Here is a 19,954-nt window from a genome sequence, read left to right on the forward strand (position 1 = left end):
CACCTTACTGCCTTGGAATAGCACGATGACGGCTTCGGACGTACCAATGCGGTGTGCGCCGATGACTGTCGGGTTGTGCTTGTTTGTGATGTAGTTGTGAATGTCCTCCGGGGTATCTTCGAGGGAGATGTTTCTAATGACTCCCTTGACTGTGTTGTCCGGAGCTGCGTGATATGCGTATACTTCGAACACTTGCGTGCCGAGGGTGATGTTTCGGATGTCCGCGTAGTGCACCGCTATTTCGTCGTTCGGTGTGCTTATGACGACGATATTCTGGGCTACGTTGGGACAGGCGGTGTCTTCCGTGATGATGGCTTGTGGTTCCATGCCCGCCGCCCGCGCAATAGCTCGCATGAGGTCGGTGGGCTTCGTTCTTCCGACGATGAGTCCGCCGCGAGGACGGATCACTATCTTGTATTCGTCGCGGGCCGAGTTACGTGGCATACGGGCGGCCTTGTCGATGGCGGCGTTGACTTTCCGGGCAAACTGGGCCCGTGTGGGGGCGGTAGGTGGCCTACCTTGACCGGTATGGCTTGCCGGGGACGAGTGCTGACGTGGCTCTCCGGCGTTAGTGGGTGATCGCTTGCCACGCCGGGTCGCGAGGATCCAGCCGGCCTGGGCGTTCGGGGTATTCTCGACCTCGTCGGTTCCTTGGACAGTAATCGTCATTAGCCCGCCTCTGATGTCCAGCTCGGGGCCGGATTCTGGGGCGGGGGTCGTGTCCATCGCAGCAAGCGCGGGAGTGGCCGTGGTCGTCATCGCCGCCGGTGTGGAGCGAGCGGCGGGGGCTCGGGGGCCCGGAGTAGAGATGTCACGAGCTCCGCACGTGGGATGCAGCCGGCAGCTGAAGGCAGCTGCGGCGCGAGGCGAGGCCGATGCTGTTCCTCGCTATGGCGTTAGGGTTAGCCCTCCGTTGGCGGTCGTGAATTTTGCAATAGACAGGGCGACTCGCCTGTTGGGTGGATCACGACGAAAGTGGTATCAGGAGAATCCGTGCATCGTACCGGTTCGATTGGTGGCGAAATCAGGTGGGCAGGAAGTGCTCATCCGCGGGTGGCGAAGCGAGAAGCGGGAGCCGAAACGAAGCGCGTGTGGCTGTGTCGGCCCCCTAGCGGCGAACCGGGAGGGAGCAGTATGCTGTGCCCGCACGAGGCGCTCCAGGGCGCGACGCTTGGCGAAAAGGGGAGGGGGCGTGCGCGTGACTATGATGTGCGTTCGCTTAAGACGCAGTTCGCGCCGCCCACGCAGACGCTCATCACCGCTGCCGTCGAGAGAACCCACGAGTGAGTGGTGCCTCAGCGCACTGCTGCTGCGCCCAAATATCACGTTAGGGAGTATCGTAACCACCAGCCAATTCTTGCTCCATGGTTGCATACGTGAAGGCGCACTCCGGCCGATTTCGATACGTGCAAAGAGCTCCGAGCAAGAAAACATTTATCCCCTTGAAGTAAAAAATGAATAGTGCTATAACGTTATACAATGCATTTTCAATGTCCATTAATTAAAGCGGTGTGGGGATGTTTAGCACCGACGATTCCGCTCGTCCACGCTGTTGGCACCGCTGACGTGTCTTCCGGGGGTCCGAATTATCGGCGGAGCACGCCTCACGCTGCTCCCCTTAAAATTCTCGGAACTGCCACTAGCTCCTCCTCAAGGCTTTGAAAGAAGCTTTCACTGTGACGTCACTATGACACCCCCTGGCTCTTGTTGGCTGCGGCCGCACAATGGTCGCAATGATCGCACGATTTTATTTGAATTGCCAGCCACACAACGCGAGCCTCCTCCGACAAGCGTACGACACCAAAACCGGTCCTGTACGACCGTCGTCACGGTCAGTCGCACGCCAATCACGTGCTCTTGTCGTGCATGCGTCTCGTGCAGGGCACTGACACCAAAATTTTATGTTCTTTTTAATTGCTTTTATCAATGCCTGTCCAATTCCAAACAGCACTCTAAAAACGTAAGCGCCCTATAATTATTTCTAACGGCCTGAAAATCATCCGTTTTGGTTTCCCGCGCTTCCAGCTCAGATGTCGCGTGTGACAATCACGGAATGACCTCCCCGTTTTGTGCGAACGTCAAAACACCGCAAAGGCTAGAGGCGTCGTTTCGACCGCCTGCTGCCGGAGCTGAGCTGCCTGAAGGCGTTAGGCCTAGCATTACGGCGGAAATTTATGACTGCTTTCAATAAAAGACCTGATGGCGGCTTTGTTAGATGTTTAGAAGTATGGATGGCCGAGCGGTAGGAAGTGACTACTGCGAACAGTAGGCCATCAGGCCCGCGAAAGACATGAGAACTTGCCGAGCCGTTTGCCCAGAATGAACTGCCTTTATTTTCCCAAAACGGCCACTCGCCGCTGTGCCAGGCTTGCACGGCTGAACATAAAACTATCAGCGCCGCGTGGGGGCGCTGCACGTGTGCTAACATTGTAACACTCCTCCCCTCTTAGGAGGAAGACTAGGGAGTACCTATTCACTGGTTTCCTAGTCCTCGTGCTACGTCGCAACTTCGGTGTGCTCGGCGTAGGCACGACAGAGTCACTGTTCACGTGCACACCACTGTTGAGCGCAGTCCCGTCACTGTCCATGGCACAGCTACTCACAGAGAAGCTATTTCCAGGTGGCTGTTCCTGATGAGGCACTTCCGGAACAGCTGGTGCATGGAGAGGCGGCGGCTCTAGCTGTGGTGGAGCAGCAGCGATAGCAGTTTCAGAAGTCAGATGTGCGTCTGTCTGCACAAGGCGTAAGTGGTCGCTGTGTCGGTTTCCCAAGGTGCCATCTTCAAAACGGACACTAGCTGATGACGGAGTGACGTCCACAACACTGGCAGGCACCCAAGGTGTACCCCTGCGGAAGTTTCGCGCATACACGTCATCACCTAGCTGCAGTGATGGGGCCTGCCGGGACCCTCTGTCAGCATACAACTTCTGCTTGAGCTGTTTTAGAAGTACAGATGCCTGCAGGCTTGGCCTCAGGACATCCAACGGAGTCATGAACATTCTTCCCGTCAAAAGCTAACACGGTGGCCGACCTGTAACTTCATGTGGTGTGGTCCTGTAGTGGAACAGGAACCTGGAGGTCTGCGTTTGGAAGTTCCCAGAGCCAGACTTCTTGAGTTTGTTCTTAACAGTTTGTACAACTCGTTCAGCTGCACCGTTTGAGGCAGGGTGATACGGCGGTACGAGCATGCCGCGTATTCCATTTCGAGTTAAGAACTCAAGGTACTGGGCACTGGTGAAGGGAGGACCGTTGTCGGAAACTATGACGTCAGGCAGGCCATGCTGAGCGAATGCAATTCTCAAGGCAGAAATGGTAGCTTCTGCAGATGTGGAAGACACAGGAAAAAAATTTCCCGCATTTCCCCGAGGGGAAGAATGTGAAAGTGCGAATGCACGAGTTGAATTTGCGCGGTTCGGTAATGTTCGCGAAAGAGAGATCACACACACACACACAACTACAAAGAAAGAAAGATGCATTTATTCACAGACACCTATTTGTGTTGTCGTTGTACTTGATTGCTAGAGCGGATCTCAGCTTTGACATTTCGTGTCAGTACTCCTTTAAGCGGGTGCATTAGCCCTTCTCACGCCCGATTCCTGGCCAATCCCCCACGTGGGTATGTGCCATGTCAGCGGCCAGGCAGCGCGCGCCCATCTCCCCCCGTTGCCAAGGAAGACGAAGAGATTCCTGGCCAATCCCCCACGTGGGTATGTTATGCGGACATCACCGGTGGACGCAGGTTCAGGGTCGCTTAAGAAGTGCATTCGCACTTAAAACTTCTATCCACTTTGAGAACGCATCCACAATAACCAAGAAGGTATGACCTAGAATTGGTCCTCCAAAGTCAATGTGAAGCCTTGACCAGGGTCGTTGTGGAAAAGGCCATGGCGTCTGCTGAACCGGCTGTGCAGCTCGATGTTGAGTCTGGCACGTGGCGTAGCTCTTCACACTGTTGGCAATGTCATTGTCAATGCCTGGCCACCAAACATGGCTCCTGGCAATCATCTTGCTCTTCTCGATACCCGGGTGGCTGGCATGAAGAACGCCAAGAACTTGGGCCTGCAATGATTTTGGAATCACTACTCTTGATCCCCATAGTAGGCAACCCTCATGGAGACTGAGTTCTGAGCTTCTGGTATTGAAAGGGTTCCACTCTGGTCCCACTGGGAGGCTTTCTCCTTTCAGAACAGCAAGAACAATATGACCAAGAACTGGATCATTTCTTGTGGCTTGGGCCACAACACCAGGTGAGAGGCGTCGCGGATATGCCTCCTCCAGCAAGAAGATTTCAGCAGGTCGTGGTAATGCAGTGTGTCAGTTGGCAGAGGCAGTGCACTAAGAGCATCAGCGTGGCCGAGCTCTTTGCCAGGCTTGTATACAAGTTCGTACTTGCACGCACAAAGCTTGAGAGCCCACCTGACCACTCGAGGCGAAGCTTGCACGGGAACGGGATTGTTGGCACCCATCAGTCCAAGAAGTGACTTGTGGTCAGTGTGTGCTTCGACTGAGATGCCCCACAAGTACTGGTGGAACCGATCCACGCCAAACACTAAAGCCAGTGCCTCCTTGTCGAGTTGACTGTAGTTTTGTTCTGCTTTTGACAAGCTCCTCGAGGCAAAAGCAACGGGATGTTCCCGGCCATCAGCATCTTTGTGTGCCAGGACTGCCCCTATACCATAAGGCGATGCGTCGCAGCTGAGGCAAACAGGCCTGGCAGGGTTGAAATGCACAAGAACTGGAGCTGATGTCACTAAGTGCTTGCAGGCAGTGAATGCATCTTGTTGTTCTTGTCCCCACTCCCACTTCTTCCCTTCACAAAGAAGCAAGTGCAGTGGACGAAGGAGTGACGAAAGATTGGGTAAGAAGCGCCCGTAGAAGTTGACAAGTCCCAACAAATTCTGAAGTTCCTTGACATCTTGAGGCACAGGAGCATGCAGAATGGCTGCTACCTTGTCAACATTCGGGGAAAGGCCTTCCTTTCTGATGATGTGCCCGAGATACTCAACTTGTGGCACTAAGAAGTGGCATTATTCAAGTTTCAGCTTGAGGCCGGATTCCTGAAGCTTGCTAAGCACAGTACGGAGGTTGCGAAGGTGCTCAGCATCGTTTGCGCCCGTTACAAGAATGTCGTCGAAATAAACTGCTACATGTGCAAGTTCTGAGCAAGTTCTCCATTTCACGCTGAAATATGGCTGGAGTAGATGAGACGCCAAAAGGCAACCGGGTGTACTGAAACAACCACATTTGCGTCGAAATGGTAACGTACTCCCTAGAAGCCTCGTCAAGGACAACTTGCTGGTACGCATCTCGCAAATCCAATTTTGTGAATTTCTCACCTCCAGCAAGCACAGTCCACAGGTCATCGATCCTTGGAATGGGGTACTGCTCCACTGTTGCCATTGGGTTTATGGTGACACCAAAGTCTCCACAGATTCTGATGCGTCCATCCCTTTTGGTCACAGGAACAATAGGTGCAGCCCACTTTGCTGTCTTGACTGGAACAAGAATGGAATCTCTTCTTATTCTTTGGACTTCTCGAGTGACTCCATCTGTCAAGGCATACGGCAGTGGGCGTGGCTTGAAGAACCGAAGCGGAGCATCTGAAGGAACATGTACAGAAGCTTTAGCACCCTTGAACGTACACAGGCCTTCTTAAAACACTTCGGCGTAGACTTGGACTAGGTGTTTGACGTCGGAAAGTGCGTGGACGTTCACTTCAACGTCGGAAACGCCGATGCCCAGCTCACGCATCCAGTTGCGTCCTAGAAGAGTGGGCGATCCGTCGCCGGTCAGAAAAATAGGCAGGTCAGCCTCCTTGCCATGAAACTTCACGCTGACGTCAGCTTTGCCTTGAAACTTTTTCAGTTCCCCGGAACAGCTTCGCAGAAGCACTTGTGACGGCTGCACAGGAACCGAAGGCAAAAGCTGAAGAACACGCGACTTGGCCATGACGGGGACACTTGCCCCCGTGTCCACTTCCATGCGGAGCGGCTTGCCGCAAACGACAACAGTGACGGTGAAAGGCGGTGGCGGCGTGGCGTAGTCAACTTGCCTCATGCCGAAAACTTCGGAAGATGAAGTTATAGCGGCGTCCTCATCGCGGACAGTATTCACACGATGACGGTTGCTCGACGACGGTGAACTTCGTGCCGAGAACGAACGTGCCTTGGAAGGGCTGTAGCTTTGGGTTTGGCTGTCCTTTTGTCTCGTATTGCACACCTTCGCCAAGTGACCTCCTTTGTGGCAGTAATTGCAGATTGACTTAACATGCTTGCATTTCGATGCAAGGTGTCCGTCCCCGCAGCGGTAGCAGGTGACGCCCCCCGAGCCTGAGGAGACACGGTGAGTCGAGAAAGCGCTGCTCGTGTTAGCTCGGACTATCTCGCCTGCGTCCTTTTTTGCTGCTTCCATTGCCAGGGCGGTCTTCACGGCATCATCGAAGGTGAGGTCCGGTTTTTCCAGCAGTCTTGTTTGGACGTCCGCGCTGTTTATGCCACACACGATGCGGTCGCAGAGCATGTTTTCGAGTTCAGCACCAAAGCTGCAGTGCTCGGAAAGGCTCTTTAGTGCTGCGATGAAGTTGCTGACGGATTCCCCTTCCGCGCGAACGCGCCAGTTGAAACGAAAACGCTGCACGACGGCAGATGGCTTCGGACAGTAATGGCTTGCAAGAACTAAAAGAATCTCCTCCAGCGTCTTATCACTGGGCTTGGCGGGCTTGACCAAATTTCGGAGCAAAGCATACGTTTTCTGCCCGCAGCAGCTGATGAATACCGAAGCACGCTTCTCTGGGGCGACATCATTGGCCATGAAAAATGCTTGGAGCCGGTCCACGTAACAGGGCCAGTCGTCTCCTCCCCCCTCGAACGGCTCGAGGTTGCCGAAACTTGGCATTGTGAACGGATGGCAGAGCGGTGCGGGAACGAAGACTCACGTTAAACTTTCATCCTCGTCGCCAGTTGTTAGATGTGTAGAAGTATGGATGGCCGAGCGGTAGGAAGTGACTACCGCGAACAGTAGGCCATCAGGCCCGCGAAAGACATGAGAACATGCCGCGCCGTTTGCCCACTGGTTTGCCAAGAACGAACTGCCTTTATTTTCCCAAAACGGCCACTCGCCGCTGTGCCAGGCTTGCACGGCTGAACATAAAACTATCAGCGCCGCGTGGGGGCGCTGCACATGTGCTAACATTGTAACAGGCTTCTGTTGCGATCCTAGGCTTTATTATGGGCTCCTTTCCCGCGTGTGAAACTTTTTAAATGCGACGCATCTCTTGCTCTCGGGTATGTCCCTCCGTTGTCGCGGCGTCCGCACGCTCACTGCACATGTTCAACTCTCCTCCGTTCTTCTCTCCGACAGCTGTGCGCAGCGCTCTCGCTCCGTCTCATTGTCATAACAACAGCTGGTGTGCGCGCGCTTCGCCTAAGTTCGCGTCTGCTGCGGCGCGCAGACGCGAACGTAGGCGAAGCGCGCGGCTCCACTCCTTTCAAAAGCGGGAATATAAGCGGGGGAGCGCACGGCGCCGGATCAGCCAATCGCTCGCTCTCGCCCTTGACTTGACTTTGCTTGACGATACCTCCGTGCTTGACTTGAAGAAGATCTTCCGATGAAGACGTGATGGAAGCGACAGTCCCTTCAGCGAGTGTACTTGCGCAATCCAATACCAGCGATGGGTGGCCAGTGCCGCTAAAACACGTGTCGCGTATGCATGTGCATGAAAAGTAAAATTACGCCCATCTTTCCCCGCATGAGAACACCCGCATGTGATGGAAATGCATCATACGCGTTCACAACACGTTTCACGCGATTTAGAGAATCAACCTAATGGAAACGCTAATTAAACCCCCCCGATGCGTCGCATCACATAAGGGTTCTCTCGCAGGAAGATGAGCGTAATTTTTTGGCAGCAGTGTTTTTCTGGGCAGCGGTTATGCCTGTAGCTCTGGCTCAGTGTCTCACGCGCCAGCGCCCAATCACCGCTCGCCGGGCCGCGCGCGTGAAGTGACATCAAACGAATTTGAGTACCAATAGAGGCATACGGCTCCGTCACTTCTTCTCCCCCTCACGGAGTGATGTCACGCTGATGTCCATTTCCTGCGCACCACCCCGTACATTTTCCATCGGCGCGATTAATCAGATCAAATTGAAGTATGTTTCACGCGTCGCAGGCCACTCATATTTCAGCCAGGGTATTTTGTTGAGTAAAGGAAGCGAACTGTGCAATAACAACACAAAAAAATGGCAGCATCTCCACCGCGTTGATGATGCCGAGGGTGCGGTGTACGGGGACTCGAAATGACATCCAAGTTGCTCCCAGAGCGACAACCGATTTGCGTCCCGACTGTCATTCGATTTGAACCGCGAGTTGCAATTACATAGTTCCTTAAATGAAACTGCCACTAACGCCTCTGATCGAATTTCGCTTGATGGTGGTATGCGCACGGATGGACGCGGACGGACATTGGGAGGTCCTAAGGTGCTCCGCACCGTTACAGGCGAGGGAGTAAGCCGCATGCCTCTTGGGTACTAACTCATGGTCGTAGCCCAATGGGTAAGACAACTGACACTGACTCTGTCTGGTCTACCAGACACAGGCTCGAATACTGCCGGTGCCTGTGTGATTTCGTGCGATTGTAATGCTATGCGCCGACGGGGAATGACATTGTGCGGTGCTAAGGTACTGCGCACCTAAAATTGGTGTCCCTTAACGTGAAGAGATTTTCAAAAAAAAAATGTGTTGTGTGTGTGCCTATAACAGTGGAACCTTTATAAACAAACAATGCATACCCGTTTCGTTAGCCGATATAGGCAAACAGGAAAACAAATGCAGTTACGGTTTCACCGAGGCTTTCCTCCTCAACTCGTGAAGTGACGTTTCAGTAAGTCAGTAAGAAGCCAATCACAGTTCTCCCTTGTCTGCACAATACTTCGGCATAGAGCGGGTTTTCAAATGGTCAGATAAAGCTACAACATCGGCGCCATGAAGAAACTCGCCCTGCAACTGAACGGGAGATGTCTGATCTCTGATGCGACTGATCAATAAGGTCGAACTTACAGTCAACAACGCGGGCGAGTGGCGCCGGCAGAAGTAACCACTTTTAGATGCGAAGCATCTCTTGCTCTCGGCTCCGTCGTCCGTCGTCCATCCATCCGCCGGCCCAGGAAGACACCGGCAACACTGCCGCTCCAGGAGCCCTTTAAGGGGAAGCGTGCTCGTCTCGTGCTGGCCCAGGAAGACACCGGCAACACTGTCGCTCCAACATCTCATGGTCGGGTCTATGTCCACCCACTGCGCATGCTCGGCTCACCTCGGGCCGGCCCAGGAAGACACCGGTAACAATGTCGCTCCAGGAGCCATTAAAGGGTGCGACACCACCGGTCGTTCAGCAAGCCGAGCAAGCGCAGTGGGGGTGAGGACGGCGCAACAACGACAAGGGAGGGACATAGCCCCGTCGCATCTAATAAAATTACACCATCTTCCCGTAGGGGAACCCTTAGTATGCGAAAGAGCCATGAACTCAACGCAATTTCCTATTTCTTATTTCCGGTAAGTGAAAAGTGTGGTAGTTACCATGGAAACCAAACTGTAAATATAACGGTAGCTACGTACCTCAACCTAACGGAAACGACGAGCTGAAAACTAATGGGCACTTGAATTGACCCCATGGCTGCTTTGCATACTACTCAGGGTTCTCCTACGGGAAGATGGTGTAATTTTTTTTATCTAAACTGGGCATTCGTAAACTGTTTGCGCTGTTTCGCACCAGTCTAAACTGTCGTTTCGCTAGCCGATATTCTTGCACAAGTTTGCCGACGTCTGTCTCACGTAGCCTGTAATGTGAGTTGCGCGAACGTGAAACTTCTGACCTGACGAGATAAATGACCGAGCGCCAAAAATGAGAATTTATTACATAGACACGTTTATCGAAGGAACTTCGAGTAGTCAGAACCTAAAACCCATTCATCATTTACTCATCAAGCGCAAAAATAACTAGCGAGAAGCAGCGATACAGCGCCGAGTCGCCGAGTCCCACCATCACGCAGTTCGACTAATGCTTTCTTGTTTCCTGTAATAAACAATGCTGTTAACGCTGTTTCGTTGATTGTATACGCTCCCCTTTGGCTTACTGTAGAAGTGTTCAGCAGTAAGTTGGCGGTTAAAGCTCTGGGTTGATTATAATTTATGAAAACACGACAGACTTCTGGGTTACAAATAACAGGCTTTTATGCAGCGGTTTTTCGCGGCGCGCGCTTCTCACGTCGATAGTGTAGTGGATAAAGTGTCCGACTAGGCTGGCCACTGGGCTGGCCGTAACGTTTGGCTGGCACGGAGGCCGCAAGTTCGAATCACGCACGGGGCACTTTTTTTTGCTTGAGCAGTTTAGTGCCATTTCATACAAGAAAGATGGTAAGATTCCGAAGAGAATTCGGCAAAAGAACGTGAAATTCAGCTGGGAAGCTGGCTACAAATTGTACAAACAGCCAGTAGGTCTGAGTTCTGCTACAGTGCTAGTGTGCCGACCGCCAGCGATGCGCTATGGGAGAGGGTGGCGCCGTTTGCAATGAAAGCCCACCGATGGCGGCAGAGGGCGCTGCTTGCCGAGAGGGTGCTTTCTTAGCAGACGACGGTGTGAGGGGCTGCCTCAGCAGACGACGCGCTTTTGTCGCTTCTTAATGCTTCAAGTTCGCGCTGTGTGTGCGTGGTCAAACTGCTATGTGCGCGTATTTTATGCACCGAGATGCAGCATTTACCCTTTTGTATGACGACTGTCTGCTCATGCAAGCCATGCTGTGCGCTCCCACAAGTTCCGTGCGTAGTGCGTCGGTTCTGTGCGTGCGTGTATCCGGGCTGCGCGCTTTCACCGTCTGGTCAACTCATGGATTGGGTTCCTGATTGTGGTCTTCAGACGCTTGTCATGTGTAACCGTGCAGAAAAATGTCAAAGCCAAAGCGACAGTGCAAAGAGAAAACTTGCTTTCTCCCGCTGTGTAAAAGCGGTTACCGCTCGAACAAGGAGCGTGTTTCCATGTTTACGGCGCCATCCGATGCTGCACAGCTTGCAGAATGTGAACGCAGCATCAACAGAAAAGACAGGAGGCTCACGACAGCTGCAGTGGTTTGCGAGAGACACTTTGAGAAGAGTTGCATCGAGCGTACGTTCAGCATCATCGTAAATGGTGTTACCAACGAGCATTCTAGCGATAAACCGCGCCTGAAACCTAACGCCATACCTACGATATTCCCAAATGATCGAAAACACATCGTGTCTAAAGTGACAGTAATGAGAAAAAACAGAATTCTTGATGAGCAAGAGCCTCCAGCAAAGCTTCGTAAGCATGCTGCGTCGAAGGTCTCTGAGTTTGGTTTTACTAGGGAGCCTACATGCGCCGCGCCTTCGTCGTTTAAGGGTGGTGCCACTCTTTGACACAGCTCGTGCCGCCTTCCGCCGTCGGGCAGCGTTGCCAGCACACGTTTCCATAGCAACGGGGCCGATACGGCGCCATGTTGTCCCCAGTCGGTTCACTGCCGCCGTGTGCGTAGGGCTGCGTCTTTGCCGCCTGTGACTCGCGGTGACTTTTGTTGACCACGGGAAGCTTTTCATAACCATGCAGCTCGGTGAACGTGTTGGGAGTTGTATGAGCACCAAAAATGCCCGGCTGTTGCGTTCCGTAATGTACGAACCATTGCAAAAAAGGCACACGGATGTTCCACTTCCCGGCCAGCCCGAACCGAAGGAAGCGGTGGCTCGTTCAAGTCAAAAGGGACCCCTGGAGCCCACTGCTGCTTCTCGTGATTGCGCTGAGAGTATTGCACCTCGTTTCAAGTTTTTTGCATGCGTACTTGCACCTATATTCTAATATTTAGATGCTCTGCACCTGCAACGCTTTCAGCGAGCGTCATCGTGTCCTCAACGTCTCCTCCGTCGCCGTAGCGCCGTTGCGCGCCGGTAGCGGACGCCATGGCTAGTGAGCCTACATACGCCGCGCCTTCGAAGGCGCGGCGTATGTAGGCTCTCTAGCCATGGTCTGTTTTGATGGCTTTCACCGACGGCTGCAGGTAGCCGAGTGGCAATTTAGCGCGCGAATGCAGCGTGCGCGCAAGTGGATTGTTTGCGTGGCTCGATAATGCCGGATTACCCATGCATGAAACGTGAATGTTCAAAACTAAGCCTGGTTATAAAACATCCCCGAAAGGCCCGGGCCGTTCACGCTTGCGACAGCAAAGGCGCGATTCTCGTCACTGCGACAAAAATTGGTTCATACCAAGCGACAAAAGCGATCGCTGGGCGACTGCGCAATCTTCGAACGCGCTGCAATTCAGAGTATGTTCTCATCGCTCAGCTGCGTTCGGCAATCGACATTGAAGCTGCCGTGGGCTGGATATTCATCGGGTCGGCCACAAAATTGTCCCCTGCGTTGCTTGTGCTGATAATCCGCACGGGGGTGGAATATAGGATTGGTTCTTTCTTGCAACACTGCTAAACTGCGTATGAGGGGTCACTAAAGTCTGCAAAGATTTCTGTGGTGAACCGTCCCATAAAAATTCCCGTATTGCATTAGTTAGAGGGCATAATCAATTTCCGTCCCAAAAGGTAAAAAATTCCCCCGCATTTCCCCGAGGGGGAGAATGTGAAAGTGCGAATGCACGGTTGTCGGCCCGCTTGCGGCGCTTGCGCTCGGCCCCCGCAGCCCACCGCCTCGCCGCCTTCTCTTCCATCTCTTCCATCGGGTTTGTAGTATCACGTGTACACCACGCAGTTATCAAGCCGCTATAACGCCGCTGAGTCGCCAACGCACGCCGCTGACGACGTAGTTTGAATGCGTTAAAGATATAAGGCGCGTCACTGACAATATCAGCGTCGCGTCCGTGGCTTATTCGGTAGAGCGTCGGGCTGCGGCCCGCAAAGTCCTCGGATCGAAACCTGGCGCCGGATGTTGTTTCTTCTTTAAATATAGAGGAGCACTGCGGACGCCGACGCCGCCGACGCCGGCGGTGGATGGTTTGGGGTCGCTTATAAAGTGATCGTGAGAGCAAGCATTCTGCCTCGCGAACGAGTAATTCAAGTGCATTCCGTGGTTTTCAAATATTATTGTTAAGAGTGACTTTTTTCTTCTTGGCACATTTTGATGATTCAAGTATTGAGCAGCACCGACAAGATGGACTGAAAAAGCTGAGGCCACCAAGGAAATGAAACGTTGGTGCAACAAGCGGCGGAAGAATGCTTATGTATTAGTAGATAATACTGAGATATATTTCCTGCTTGCCACCGAACTGACCTGCGAAAAATAATTGCACCGTAGCACGATTCTGCATGTGAAAAACAAGATACACCGGCTATTCGCCACATCGAGCTCCAGGCACGAAAAATCGCGTAGACGCGCGCTTCTACGCACAGCTAGTGCCTCCAAAGGAGGCACTGGCAAGCTTTTACCAAGGACGTGAATGTCGCATTAAACGAATGATCCCACGATCTCAACTGTGCCCAGCAGCAGTACGTTTTTGGAAAGCTGCTTGGCGATAACCACTAACCACGCACGATCGTTTCGAAGCAGGTCGTGCTAGAGATAGCCTGTTCCGCGCCTCCGTAGGCGCGGCGCATGCCGGCTCCCTAGGTCGGGCGGGCACTAGGGGCCCAATATGGCGGCCCGTCAAGTTTGGCGGCCGCCACAGCCACCGTTAGGAAACCTTGGACTCTGCTGTCGCCACCCTAAACGACAAAGGCGCGGGCGGCGCATGTAGGCTCCCTAGGTTTTAAATGCAGAGCATTTCAGTAACTCACAATGTCTCCCGCGTTGACGTCCGTAGTCGTAGTCCGCACCCCTCCCCCTACACTATATAAAAAAATACTATCCGGCGCCTGGTTTTGATCCCTCGGCCCTGCGGGCGGAACGCAATGTACATGGTGCTCTACCCACTGCGCCACAAAGCCGACACAGAATGGGAGGCTACGAACGCGCCTTATATCCTTGACTCATTCAAACTACGTCAAGAAGCTGCTGATACAACGCATTCACTACCACCAACTCCCCAAACACTAAACGTTAACGCAATACACCCACCCCCTATGCGACGCATTTACTCGAGTCCCCCTCGCGGGGAGATGGGCCCAATTTTTACCAGGACGAACATGTTTGCAGAAGTACCTCCAGCGGTTCAAGGGCGGCTTTGGCCTCAGTGCCAATATCTTCAATGCTCTGCATGAAAAAACGAGGACCATCAATGTTTACAGTCGTCATGGTGACCTCCTCATTGACGAAGTAAAGCTTTCGGAGCACCTGACTGTCAAATCAGCTGGTGAGTACAGCTTCACTCAATTCTTGGGACGTGTAATTGAGTAAAATGAGGTGTGAGCTGATTCACTACGATTTCCGTAGCCTCGCAGTGCTTTACAATATTCACAAAGCCTTCGGTTATGTTTCTTTTTATTTTTTTAGCCCCACCTGTGAGAGGAGATGTCGGGGTATAAAGCAGGATGTTCCTTGCGTGCTTCTTCTGCAGTTCAGGTGATATTGAAGGCTTCGTCGACCTTGGACATCATGCACCTGCTGACCAGAAGAACATGCTGGCAGACCATGGCATGATTGTGCTGTTCCAGCCATTAATTGGTAAGCTCTTTTTCTTCTTCGTAGATTTCAACCTTGTACAACACCCAACTGTCAGATGTTAACTGTTATCTTTCTGTAGGAAATTGGACACAAATCCTTAGTGTTTTCGCCTCAAAGGGCAATGTGAAAGCCCCAACACTAGCAAGAATCATTTTGGAGACAACGGTGCTTGCGGAAAAAGCTGGTCTATTTGTGGATTCCATCACATGCAACGGCGCCAGCTGGAATAGGAAAATGTGGGAGCTGTTCGCAATATGCGGCAAGGTTGTTTTTTACGCAATATGCAAAATTGCTCCCACCATGTAGTGCGAGTGCAGCTCTAAAGTAATATATAGGCACGCATTTTCGTAGCGTGAGCTACACTGGCCGAGGTTGAGCAGATTCGCGTGGTTCCTAGAAAGCCGTGCTGCGCAAGCGCGGCACGTGGCGGCCCGGTTCACTTGATGATCATGCGAGTGGTGGCTGGGTGTGGAACCGATGGCGTGCGTCGCAGCAAAACCGGCGTGCGCCTGTGGAACCAGCTTAGCTCTGGGGCGATGGGTGACGCTGCGTCGTACCCGCTTGATAAATATACATGTGTCACATAATGCGTATACAGTGTGTATGTCATTGAAGTAGCAAAAAGCATGATAATCAAGCTAATCCTAGACAACCAGGAAAGCTAGGAATAACCAGTTGAACCTTACCTCGCGATATACGCATACCCTGGCATGACCGCATGATTGCTCATCTCAAAGCAAAGCTTTTTACCTATGCCCCCCTCCCCAAGGGTTCTTTCGCGACCGTTGGTGTCAACAGAAAACTCCCGCGAACACATAAAAGAATTTACTGGCACCGCCAGGTATCGAACCTGGTACTAACAGAGTAACAAATACAGAGCCCGTTGTCTTGCCGATTTAGCTACGAGCCCACGCCGAGACGGGGAAGACAAGTGGTGCACTCACCGAGCACATCTACGGGTTCAACCCTTGCATTCTCGCTGAATGCCACGCGATAGCGATTGTACGAAGTTCACACCAACCCATGGAATCTCACTTCTAGTACGCCAATGTGCTAAAACCTTTGGCTTCCAGTGTTCGCGTAAAAAATTTCAGCTCCTTGTCCGTCCTCACGCCCAACGACACCTAAGGAACACATTGCCATCCCTCCAAACCCCAGCATCAAGATCCTGGGCCTACATCTTCAGGCCAACACTAAGAGTTACGTATGCTTGCAGCGCCTCAAACACAGCATCAATAAAATCATACACATGATCAGGCGAGTTGCCACCAAGAAGCGAGGCCTCAAGGAATCCGATACCTTTCGATTAGTTCAGGCTTTTGTCCCCTCGAGAATCACTTACGTCAACCCCATGACCTCTTCTCGGCAAGGAAGGCATTCAAGATGCTTTATATGATTATCAGAAAGGCGGGCAACCCCAGATGCGTCGCATCTACCCCATGGTTCCCCTCGCGGGAAGATGGTGTAAATTTTTTCACATGTTGTTTCGGTTTCAACTATACCAAACAATGGTTGTGACGCCAATGTGGTTAGGTCACGTGAGACATAGAAAGCTGCAAATAATCGCTAACGCGTCGGTTTTTTTTTCTCCCGCCTGTTCAGGCAGGCTTACTCAAGCTATGAAGGTAATAAAACGGCGTATCAGTGGTTAAAGTGGTTTTTTTTATGCTTCGCGTAACGTAAACGTTCAACTTTTAATTGACTTAACAGCTATGCATCGTTCGGTTTTTCAAAGAGAAACAGCATAAGAAATTTTTTACTTGCAAGTTACTGATCAATTGTAAGCGAACACAACGTAATTGCCGATGTAAGCAAATGTCTTATGCATTCGTACGAAAGCGGCAGCGCAACAGACGGGAAGGAACGAAAAGGAGGCACACACTTGCGCCTTTTTGCAGAGTTATAACCTAACAAGCTGAAGTTTCAACTCTTCTGAGGTCATATGCATAGTTACGGAGTAAAAGACATCAAACTAAAATTGGGTATCTCTGTAACGTTTCCAATGTTTGAATGTGATGAAGTAACTGATAACAAGTTTACTTTTCTCAAGGTTCCGCAAGCCACGTTCGGAGCAGTAGCGAGCACCCAGTGGACTCCAAGAGGCAACTTTATTTTGTGTCAGATTTTCCCCACCTACTCAAGAATGTGAGAAATGGATTCGCTGAAAAAGGGTACCTGACACCAGCTGGAGATGTCCACAGTGGTATTCTACAAGCGGCCTTCGAAAGAGATCGGGAAAATGTAACTCTAAAAGCGATGCCAAAAATTACAAACGCGTACCTCGAGCCCAACAGCTTTGACAAAATGAAAGTGGACCTCGCGCTTCAACTGTTCAGTGACCAAAGCACTGTTCATTTATAGAGAACACATTCGATCCTCATATGAGACCGTGCAGCCAACAGAGGATTTCGTGAAAGAGATGAATCGCCTGATTCGTGTGATGACATCGCGGACAAGCCAGACGGCGCTGAAGCCAGGTAGCCCAAACATGCGGTTTCTGGAAGGATTCCTAGAGTACCTGCAGGAATGGGAGCAGCATGAAAAGAAAAAAGAAGAAGAAGAAGAGAAATTTGCGGAAAGTGGTGGTTTTCTGGCAGGAAACATGGCTGTTGGTCTAAGGGTTACGATCACCAGCACACTGCGCTTGTTGTCCTATCTGACGTCGACTTTAGGCTTCAGGTATCTGTTAACATCCAGATTGAGCCAGGATAAACTGTAAAACCTGTTTGGAATCATTAGACAGTCATCAGGGTGTAATGACCACCCGACAGTTTTACAGTTCCTGACCACGGTCAATCCGCTTGCATTCTACAGCTTGGCGAAACCACCTAGAGGAGGAAACTGTGCCCCGGACGTGATCAAGGCACTGCTGAGTCCAAATGAGTTCCGTGAAATGATGAGAACGTCCCTTTTAGACAAAATGGATTATCTGCTTGACCACGGGAATGTCGGTGAAGCTGATGATGTAGTTCAAGCTCCCGTGTCTAGCGGTGACCATGCGTCCTAGACAGAGGTCGGCGTCTCGTGTTTTTTTAAATGTATTCTCCCGACCAGACGGGATTCCGTCACTGTCTCGACTTCAGACAGAGAAAAAGAGATCTACTACACTACAGGCTACGTGGCAAGAAAGATAATTGCAAAGAACTGTTGTCCACAGTGTGCAGGCTGCCTTTGTGTAAGCAAAGCTGAAGCAAGTACCGACACTGCTTCGTACTTTACTAGCCATTTCGACAACGGGGGCATCGTGTATCCCAGCCAGAACTTGTCGACTGCTGTAAAGGCCATGGAAGATGCATTTACAACGTTTTTTAGCAAGAACAAGCTCCATGAGACGAGTTTGGTTGAATTTTCCAGTCAGCTTCACACACTGTTGTTCCCTCAATATGGCTGCCCAAAGCATGAAAAGGAAGTTTTATCTACCGTTGTGAGGATTTATGTTCTGCTGAGATTTCGGTTTTCTGTCAAGGGCCTCAACAATGAGCGCGAGGGTAAAGAGGCGACAGCAAAAGTTTCTTAAAATTCGGCGCTGCCAGTAAATGTTGATCGACTGCGTGCTCTGCTCTTTGTGTAATTCTAGTAATGTGCCTGCGTTTGCTAAACAAGGCAACAAGTGCTGTGCGATGTTTTCTGCGTTGTTCACATGAATGTATGAATAAATGAACATGTGTGTTCGAAACTTGAAGTTGTGCTCAACTTTATAAGCGTTTTCAGGCCAGCAACAACGGCTGAATATGCTTGGATTAACTTCAAATCCCCTAGCCGAGGACTCAAAGCAAGCCATGAAATTTGCAGTCAGCTCCCGTAATAATAGCTGCGGTCCGGAATAGATGAACCATAGCCTCTTGAATAAACTCCTCAATAAAAGAGATAATATTAAGGCTGAACAAAAGCAAAAACGCACCAGCCTCTTGCCGGCGTTGCGAAGGCGGCACGGCCCGCGCCCACCCAACGGCACCCACCTAGAGTTCCTGTATAGCTACATACAGGAACTGTACACCCAACTAGAGTTCTAGTATACAGCTCCCCTAGGGGAGCAGAGCTGCGCGTCCATCCGCCATCTTCAGTTCCAGGTCGTGCGGGAAAGCCACCCTTCTCGCGTGAAAAGGCTGCCGCCGGGCCGCCGCGCCAGCGGCAGCGGCGAGGAGTGGCGAGGAGCGGCCGGGCAAAAAAATTCCCCCGCATTTCCCCGAGGGGGAGAATGTGAAAGTGCGAATGCACGGTTGTCGGCCCGCTTGCGGCGCTTGCGCTCGGCCCCCGCAGCCCACCCCCTCGCCGCCTTCTCTTCCATCTCTTCCATCGGGTTTGTAGTATCACGTGTACACCACGCAGTTATCAAGCCGCTATAACGCCGCTGAGTCGCCAACGCACGCCGCTGACGACGTAGTTTGAATGCGTTAAAGATATAAGGCGCGTCTAACACTGATATCACCGTCGCGTCTGTGGCTTGGTCGGTAGCGCGTCGCGCTGCGGCCCGCAAAGTCCTCGGATCGAAACCTGGCGCCGTATGCTGTTTTTTCTTTAAAGACCACTGCGGACGCCGCCGCCGACGCCGGCGGTGGATGGTTTGGGGTCGCTTATAAAGAATTCGCTCTTAAAACTGGCGCACGATATTGGACCGCTTATCAGATGAGCGGCCGCCGCTGCCGCCGCTTCCACAACCGCCGATGCCCAGTTGAGTAGAACCACAGTCCTTCAATGGTTTACAATAAAGCATTGAAGGACTCTGGTAGAACTGACTGTGCGCAGCACTGAAAGCGGGCTTTCTGTCGAGCTGGAACCCGCGGCACGTGGCAATCAGACGCGCAACTCTTGCGCTACGCGATATACAGGAATTCGACACCCACCTAGAGTTCCTGCATATAGCTCCCCTTGGGGAGCAGAGTTGCGCGTCCTTCCGCCATCTTGAGTTCCAGGTCGTGCGGGAAAGCCACTCGTCCCACACGGAGGAGCTGCCGCCGGGCCACCGCGCGAGCGGCAGCGGCGAGGATGAGTGGCGAGGAGCGGCCGCCGCTGCCGCCCCTTCCCCAACCGCCGATGCGCAGTTGAGCAGAACTGACTGAATACGGGGTGTCGTGCGCAGCACTGAAAGCGGCCTTTCCGGACCTGCCCCTCAGGGGAGGAATTAACGCGGATGTGACGTCACGTTTGCTCGCAGCGTACCCGCGCGGCGTGTTTACTTTTTTCCCAGTTGCTGCCTACACGGCGTGCGCGCTGTAGTGGTTCAAGTAGGTCGCGTTGGACTTTTGCTGTCGACGCAAGAACTCGTGAAGTGTCGATGGTTGTCGCCCTGTCAACCGTCGTTCAACAGCTCCAGGGTCTTCTGGCTCCACGGCTTTGCAGTTAGCTGT

General features: G+C 52.2%; 1 protein-coding gene across 1 annotated transcript; it reads right to left on the reverse strand.

Annotated features, from left to right (window-relative positions):
- Nucleotides 1–5,652: 5,652 nt before the first annotated feature.
- LOC144167829 (uncharacterized) lies at nucleotides 5,653–6,894 on the reverse strand. The gene has a single exon (XM_077696989.1). It carries the CDS (start codon nucleotides 6,892–6,894, stop codon nucleotides 5,653–5,655), a length of 1,242 nt encoding a protein of 413 aa, XP_077553115.1.
- Between the last annotated feature and the right edge of the window lie 13,060 nt (nucleotides 6,895–19,954).

The sequence above is a fragment of the Haemaphysalis longicornis genome, unplaced genomic scaffold (genome assembly GCF_048455015.1).
Source record: "Haemaphysalis longicornis isolate Haplotype H1 unplaced genomic scaffold, Haemaphysalis longicornis Haplotype H1 scaffold_2, whole genome shotgun sequence".
Taxonomy (NCBI): Eukaryota; Metazoa; Arthropoda; class Arachnida; order Ixodida; family Ixodidae; genus Haemaphysalis; species Haemaphysalis longicornis.